At 56.2% G+C, this 7,990-nt stretch overlaps 1 protein-coding gene across 2 annotated transcripts in view; it reads right to left on the bottom strand.

Annotated features, from left to right (window-relative positions):
* The window catches only part of FEM1B (fem-1 homolog B), a 6,517-nt gene extending 316 nt beyond the window's left edge, over positions 1 to 6,201 (bottom strand). The window contains exons 1-2 of one of the 2 annotated variants that reach the window (XM_059858756.1): positions 5,882 to 6,201; positions 1 to 2,673 (exon numbers count right to left, since the gene is read on the bottom strand). The exon at positions 1 to 2,673 is cut by the window's left edge and continues 316 nt beyond it. In XM_059858756.1, the coding sequence (XP_059714739.1) occupies positions 1,038 to 2,673; positions 5,882 to 6,129 (1,884 nt within the window). In that variant the 5' untranslated portion in view covers positions 6,130 to 6,201 and the 3' untranslated portion in view covers positions 1 to 1,037. The remainder of the gene's footprint in view (positions 2,674 to 5,881) is intronic. The other variant, XM_059858757.1, reaches the window with a different exon arrangement.
* Between the last annotated feature and the right edge of the window lie 1,789 nt (positions 6,202 to 7,990).

Raw genomic sequence — 7,990 nt, 5'->3', positions numbered from 1 at the left:
TTAAGAAGAGATTTTCCTACTGGAAGGAGTAAAAACCATGAAAAATCCTCGAGTCCAATTCAGGGAGGCACAGACTCCAACGCTTCTTGGAAAAGCCAGGCTCAAGGAAGACTCTCTTTGGCGGCAGACGGCTCCGTTAGGAAGATACAGCATCTGGAATCCAAGAGTGCAGCTGGACAGACTTTGAGTCAAAAAAAAAGGTGCGTGTTGAGCGTAGAAACAACAGAAAAAAACCCAAGTCCAAAGCAGTTTGAAATGTTGGGACACACACAAACACAAATTCCCTACCCAGTTTCTAGGGATCCATGCATGATGTTTGGATAGGAGCGACGGAGCTACAGAAAAAGAAACGATGATTCCCGTTATTTTCGGTCGGCATGGAAGTGGTTTTTTGTCCATAGGTTATTCAATACTTACTGGAGCAGTGTCAGCGAAGAGCTTGGAAATGGAACTCAGCCCCTCGGAGCTGAATTTCCACCTGCATTTCCTAACAGAGCATCCCTCCCGTCTGTAGCTGTAAATTTTGATTTAAAACGCGACTTTTAAACCAACATCTTCAGCACGAGCTGAAAGGCGTAAAAAGCGCGGTGAGGTACGAGAGCAATGCACCGCTCTGGAGGTGGACACTCCACTTTTAACCCAACTACCACAGAATTCCCAATTTTTCTTTCCCCACCTCACTGCGAGGAGTTTGAAATCCAATTGTGCGAATCGCGCCGGGCGCGAAACGCTTGACAGGAATTACCTGGGGGATTCTTCTCGTGTCGTTTAGAAAACCAAGAGCTAAGGAAGGGATTCATTTAATCAAAAACAAGAAAAGGACCCAAATCTCAAACATCAGATTCAACTACAGGACAACGAAGTGGCTTTTCCTGCCCCCCGCCCTCCACCATCTCCACCCGAGAACTGAGGCCGCAGACGGAATCCAGAGGAACCCAAAACCAAAGGAATGGAGAAAAACAACTTCATGGACACGGGTGTATTCTGCTGTCTGGTGTCGTCCCGGGATAGCACCACCACAAAAGGTTGGACACGGCCTAGTGGAACTGGACAAACTCCTCCAGAGTTCTGGGGATCTGGTTTTGGTAGCTGATGTTGTAGATCCGCACGGCGCGGGCAGCCAGGCACTTGAGACTCAGCTTCATTTGAGTTTTAAGGAGGATTTCGGACACCCCGGTGGTACTTTTATCCAGAGGGGTTTTCTTCTGCTTGTTGGTCATGTCCGTGTGGGCGCCGGCCTCCACCAGGCTGATGATGATGGAGTGCAACGTCAAGAAGTCGCTGATGGGCCGGTGGTACTGCACGATGATGTGCAGAGGGCTGTTCCCCTCGTTGTCCACGGCGTTGACGTCGGCGCCGCAGTCCAGCAGGAGCTTGGTGACCAGGGCGTTGGGGAAGCTGCACACGTCGTTGGTGTGGAAGTCGTCCACGGGCGTGCCCGAGTTGACGGCGTGGTGCAGCAGGCTGGAGCCGTCGCGCGTGCGCGGGTCCAGGTGGATCAGGTTGTAGATCTGCTTGTTGATGCGGGACTGGTCGTCCTCGCTGCACTGCGTCTTGGTGGAGATGCACACCAGGTAGAGGAAGGTGAAGATGTTGCACTCGTAGTTGTCCATGGCCGTGTGGATGTCGGCGTCCGGCGTGGTTTTGATGCGCGCCATGCCCTGCTCGATCTCCAGCACGCTGCAGCGCAGGACGCTCTCGATGTCCTTGGCTTTCACGGGCTCGTTCAGGTGGATCATCTGGGAGAAGACCTGAGCGAACCTCAGCAGGTCCTTGTGGGTGTTCCTGTTGCCCTTCTGCCGCAGGTGCAGGGCGTGGAGCCAGAGCTTGATGCACTGCTCGAACTCCATGTTGTCCGCGTAGACCGCGCCCCGGTAAATGATGGGGTGGGAGACGTCGATATTGTCCGAGCCCAGGATTCTCTCCCGCACTATGAGGCCTTCCATGTGAAGGGCATCTCTGTCCTGCCTAATGGACTCCAGTTCCTGAGGGGTCCTGCATTCCGACCTGTTTCCGTAAGCCTCGATCTGGGGAAGCACCTCCTTCTCGATGACGTTCTCGCTGTCGCGGTACCTCTCCAGCATGGCTAAATATAAATAGTGGTAAGTCTTCAAAATGTCGTAGTTCTCCCTGTCGTTGGCAAACGAGGCCCCCAGCAGCTCCAGAGCTTCGATCCTGCTCCTCCTGTCGCAGTCGGCGTGAGCCAGCAGCAGCTCCACCACGTCGGCCTTGCAGCTCTCGGCGGCCACCTTGAGCGGCGTCATGCCGTGGCCGTTGACCATCATGGCCGCCTTCCACTTGACCAGCTCCCTGACGATCTCCAGGTGGCCGGCCTCGGCGGCGAAGTGCAGGGCGGTGGCCCCGCAGTGGGCCTTGGCGTTGGGGTCGGCGTGCTGCTCCAGGAGGTAGCGCACCACGTCCGTGTGGCCCTTGTAGGCCGCGATCATCAGGCAGGTGTTGTCGTACTTGTTGGCGATGCTGATGTTGGCGTTGTTCTCCACCAGGTACTTGACGATGTCCAGCCGGCCATCGAAGCAGGCCGCCCGCAGCGGCGTCGAGTTGGTCACCGTGGTGTGGTTGACGTTGGCGCCGTGGCTCACCAGCAGCTTGACCACCTCGAAGTGGCCGGCGCCGGCCGCGCACCACAGCGCGGTGGCCCCGTCGATGACGAAGCTGGGGACAAGAGGACAGGGAATCAGGCTGACGCTCTTCCAAAAGCATCCCACACCCAGCCACCAACAGGGATTTCACAGCCAGCCCAGCCCTGGATTCCAAGGAACTCACCGGGATCACCGTGGCCAAGGGAGCACATGGAGCCTTGGAAGTTGGAGCTTCAAAGCAGCCAAAGGGGTTTGGCTGCCTTGAAGTTCCCACTTACAAATTCCAGCCTCAGTTTAGAGAGGTCTGGCAAGAGGAGTTCTAAAATTATCCCTTCAGTGCCACCAAGTGACATATTAAAGACCGAGAAAAACCTTAAAGTGGATATTTTGACACAAAAAAAAAAATCAGATTTAGACACTGGGAACAGCCCTGGCTTCAACATTTCTGATCACTTCTCCTGCCCCCTCTCCCTGAGCTGCAGCTCCCCAGTGCTTCCCCATTGGAGATCCCGTGCCCTGAACCAGCCCGGCAAGCTGGTGACACAAATGGAACCTCGGGAAGAAAATAAAACCCAAAAAAGCAGAAGTTCTGAGCTGGGCTGCTCCACAGATCCGTGTCACATGAATAACGGGGAAATGAGGGGACAGATCCTTCCTTTCGTGCTCTTTTCTTTCCCTCAAACCCAGCACACAAAATCAAGGATTTGCCTTTCCCATTCCCTGGTTTTTGAAGGATTTAAATGAGAAACAGGCAGGATTCACAGACCCTCAAGGCACGTCCCAAACACACAGGAAGGACAAATATTTCCAAACAGCCACGTTCCCCAAAGTTAAAATATGGCAAGATCAGCTGAAATTTCACTTTCACAGCAATTTTTAATTATTATAAAGCCCTCGCAGCTCCACAGCAACTGTTTGTAAATCCAACACCTCCAGAGGCGCTTCGAGATCTCAGAGAGAATTCCCAGTGAGAAGTTCCTGGTTCTGTAAATAACTCCATTAAAATATTTATGTACTGAAGCAGGAGGAGAGTCAGGAGGGGGGATTTTTTATGAACCCGAGGTGATTTGTTGGCGTTTTGAGGTTCCCAGTGGAAAGCCCAAGGGAGAGGAGCTGCTGAGCCACCTTATCTGAGGAACAACAATCCCTGGGGATCATGTGGGCTCTGCTCCTCTCTCTGCATCCATTGTGCCTCCCACAACTCCTCCTTCAATCCGTGCCAGGCACAGCCTCTGGAAAACATCCCCACCCCAGCCAGGCAAAAATCCAGCATCTGCTGTCTGTCAAGAGGTCCTTCCTCCAGGAATTCTCATCCCGGGAATTCTCAACCTGATTCTGACTGGAGGAAAAATAAACCAAAAAACAAAAACAACCAAAAAAAAAAAACAACCCCACCCACACACAAAAAAACCCAAACACAGCTGGAAGGGAAAAGGAAGGAATAAAAATCAAACCACACAGGGAAGTGGTTCTGCGTGTGAACACTGATCAGTGTGAGAACCCTCCCCGATGGCACCGTCACCTGCAGCAGCAAAAATGTCCCAAAAAGGCCACTCTGGCCCAGCAGAAGCTCTCTGGGCTGTGAATATTATCCTGTCCACAGCTTCACACAGGGAATTCCTACACGGAAAAGTCATTTATGGCTCATAAAGCATCAGGTGGGATCTCCAACCACACAGGCATTTTTTACCAGAAAATCACCAAATCGTGACCTCATTGTGGCCTCCAACACCCACACGATGTTTAGGTGAGGATGTCATGAATTCATTTCTAAATACAGCAGCAGGGCAGGCCTGGGCACTGCCAACCTGCCAGCCTGGCCTCTGAGCCTGGGAAAATCAGAGCTCAGATCCTCCTGGGAGCTCTGCTGAGCCCCACAGAGGGCAGGGAAGTGATCACAGATCACTGAACAGCCTTGGAAGGGACCCACAAGGGCCAGAATAAGCTGGGCTGGAAGGGGCCTACCAGGGCCACAGAATGTCCTGAGCTGGAAGGGAGACACAAGCACCACCAAGTCACAGAATAATGGGAGCTGGGACACACAAGGACCACCAAGTCACAGAATAATGTGAGCTGGGACACACAAGCACCACCAAGTCACAGAATAATGGGAGCTGGGACACACAAGGACCACCAAGTCACAGAATAATGGGAGCTGGGACACACAAGGACCACCAAGTCACAGAATAATGGGAGCTGGGACACACAAGCACCACCAAGTCACAGAATAATGTGAGCTGGGACACACAAGCACCACCAAGTCACAGAATAATGTGAGCTGGGACACACAAGCACCACCAAGTCACAGAACAGTCTGAGCTGGAAAGAACCCACACGGGCATCAATCCTGAGCTGGAAGAGACCCACAAGGTCCACCAAGACACTGAACAGCCTGAGTTGAAGAGGCCCACAAGCACCAACAAGTCACAGAATCCTGAGCTGGAAGGGCTCCACAAAGACATCAAATGACAGAATCCTGAGCTGGAAGGGCCCACAAGAACCACCAAGTTATGGAACAGTCTGAGTTGGGACCACAAGGACCACTAAGTCACAGAAGAGCCCAAGTTGAAAAATACCCACAAGGGCCGCCAGGTCACAGAATACTTTGCTGGCAGAGATCCACAAGGACCACCAAGTGACAGAACACTGAGCTGGAAGGGCTCACAAGGACCACTGAGTCACAGAAGAGCCCAAGCTGAAAAGAACCCACGAGGGCCATCAAGTCACAGAACACAGAACTGGAAGGGCCCCAGAAGAGCCACCAGGTCATGGAACAGCCTGAGCTGGAAGGGCCCCACAAGGACCACCAAGTGACAGAACACTGAGCTGGAAGGGCTCACAAGGACCACCAAATCATAAACCAGCCCGAGTTTAAAAATACCCACAAGGGCCACCAAGTGACAGAACACTGAGCTGGAAGGGCTCACAAGGACCACCAAATCATAAACCAGCCCGAGTTTAAAAATACCCACAAGGGCCACCAAGTGACAGAACACTGAGCTGGAAGAGATCCACAAGCACCACCAAGTCACGGAATAATCTGAGCTGGGACCACAAGGACCAGCACGTCACAGAAGCGCCGGAGCCGACAAGAACCCAGCTCCAAACCACAGGACGCTCAAGGCCCATCAGCTCACGGAACAGCCTGCGCTGGAGAAGGCTCCAAGCCCCGCCAAGCCCCGGGACAGCGGGAGCCGCCCGAGGCCCGCCCGGCCCTCCCGGCCCCGCTCTCCCCGCAGCCCAGGCCGCGCCCGGGGCCGTCCGGGCCGGGCCTCACGTACCCGTCGAAGCGGACGGTGCCGGTCTGCTGCGTGTGGACGCGGTAATGCTCGAGCAGCAGCCGCACCACCTTGGCGTGCCCGTTGCGGGCGGCGATGATGAGCGGCGTGGAGCGCTGCCCGCCGTGCTGGCTCACGTAGCCCAGCAGGTACTTGATGTCGCTCTCGGAGCGGTTCAGCAGCAGCGCGGCCAAGGTGAGCACGCGGCCCTCGCTGGCCGCCTTGTACACGTACCCCGCCAGCCCCTCCATGGCCGCCTCCGCCTCCGCGCGGCCCCGCCGCCCGCAACGGCCCCGCTCGGGCCGGCCCGGCTCTGCCCCGGCCCGCTCCGTCCTGGCGCGGCGCCCCGCGGGGCGCACATGCGGCCGCCCCGGGGCCCGCCGCCCCCCGCGCCGCCCCCGGCCCCTGCCCGTGCCCCGGCCCCGGCGGGAGCGCAGCCGCCGCCCGGCAGGCAAGGCGCGGCCCCCCCGCCCGGAGCGCGGGCCCGGCCGGCACCGCCGCGCTCCGCCCCGGAACCGCTCGGCAGCGCCCGCCCGCCGCGGCGGGGCCGGCCGGCAGCGGCCGCCCGGGCAGGCCGTTCCGGGGCCCGGCTGGGAAGGCGCTCCCCAGCGTGCAGGCCGAGGCAGCGGTGCCCCAGGGGCGGCCGGAACAGAGCCGGGCAGAGTAAAAGGGTAAAGTAGGGGTTTATTAAAGGCCTTCAAAGGATACTCCTTGAAAGTGCAAGGGCCTGGCCGTGGCTGCGCACGAGAGGGACAGGTCACATACTTCCACACTTTTATAAGTGTGGTCACATACTTCCACACTTTTATAAGTTTTGATCCGTTTCCATTTTGGGGTTAATTGTCCAATTCCAGCTCCAGGTGATGCAGTCCCATCCTCCCAGATGGCTCTCCTCCATTCGCTGTTGTTTGCACATTTTGGGCCTGGAGCCGCAGCGGTGTCGGGGCTGGAAAAGGATTGTTTTATCTGACTGAACCATGAGGAGAACTGCTGCCCTTTATACGAAGTTCAGTTATACACCAATGCAGTACAGAACCTGGAAAATAGGAAAGCTCAAACTTAAGGCATCAGCAGGACCGCCAGGGCACGGCTGAGTGTCCCCAAAACACAACGACACAGACAACTGCTCGTGTCACCAGCTCAGCTTTTCATCCTCATTTCCACTGCACGACCACTGAGGCTGGAAAATACCTCACCGAGGTCACCGAGTCCCAGCTGTGCCTGATCCCCCCCGTGTCACCAGCACCACATCCAGGAATTCCTTGGACACCTGCAGGGATGAGCACTCCAAACCCCCTTGGGCAGTCCCCGACCACCCTTTCCACGCGGAAATTCCTCCTGATGTCCAACCTAAATCCAACCTAAGCCTCAGCTCTGGTGCAGTTTAAGAAAATGTCTTCAAATCCTGTCTCTGTTCCCTGGGAGCTGAGCCCGACTCTCCCTGGCTGCTCCCTCCTGTCAGGGAGTGTGGAGAGCAAGATTTGGCTGGGTTGGATTAGTTGGACTGGGTTGGGTTGGGTTGGACTGGGTTGGGTTGGTTGGACTGGATTGGTTTGGGTTGGGTTGGACTGGATTGGGTTGGGTTGGGTTGGACTGGGTTGGGTTGGGCTGGAATTTGTTCATTTGGGCTGGGCCAGGTTCAGCTGGACTGGGTTTGGCTGAGCTGGGTTTAGTTGGGCTGGGTTGCTTGGGTTGGGTGAGACTGGACTGACCTCAGCTGGGTCCAGCTGAGCTGGCTTGGGCTGGGTTTGGCTCACTTTGGGGTTTTTAAGCCAGACCCAGCAGCTCCCATCACCTCAGCACACACAGGGCCCTCAGCCCTGGTTTTGGGGACACCATCACCGGCCTTGTCACATGCCTGTCACCCCAACCCCCTGCCGGGCCACCTCCCTGGCTGCTGGTGACACGAGCCACCAGCAGTAAGGGGACACCACCCCGGGCCCATCTGCTGCCCCATTGTCCTGTGGGGGATCCGGTCTCAGCCCCGTTAATTTTTAACTTGGAGTCCTGACACCAGAGCCGCGGCTCTTTGTGGGATGTGCATTATTCATGGAGCAGCAGCCGGAGCCCGGAGAGCCCGGGGGACACGAGGGGACACAAGGGGACACGAGC

The sequence above is a fragment of the Haemorhous mexicanus genome, chromosome 13 (genome assembly GCF_027477595.1).
Source record: "Haemorhous mexicanus isolate bHaeMex1 chromosome 13, bHaeMex1.pri, whole genome shotgun sequence".
In the NCBI taxonomy this organism is placed as follows: Eukaryota; Metazoa; Chordata; class Aves; order Passeriformes; family Fringillidae; genus Haemorhous; species Haemorhous mexicanus.
Note: the sequence above shows the minus strand (reverse complement) of the source record. Positions and strands in the feature narration are given on the sequence as shown.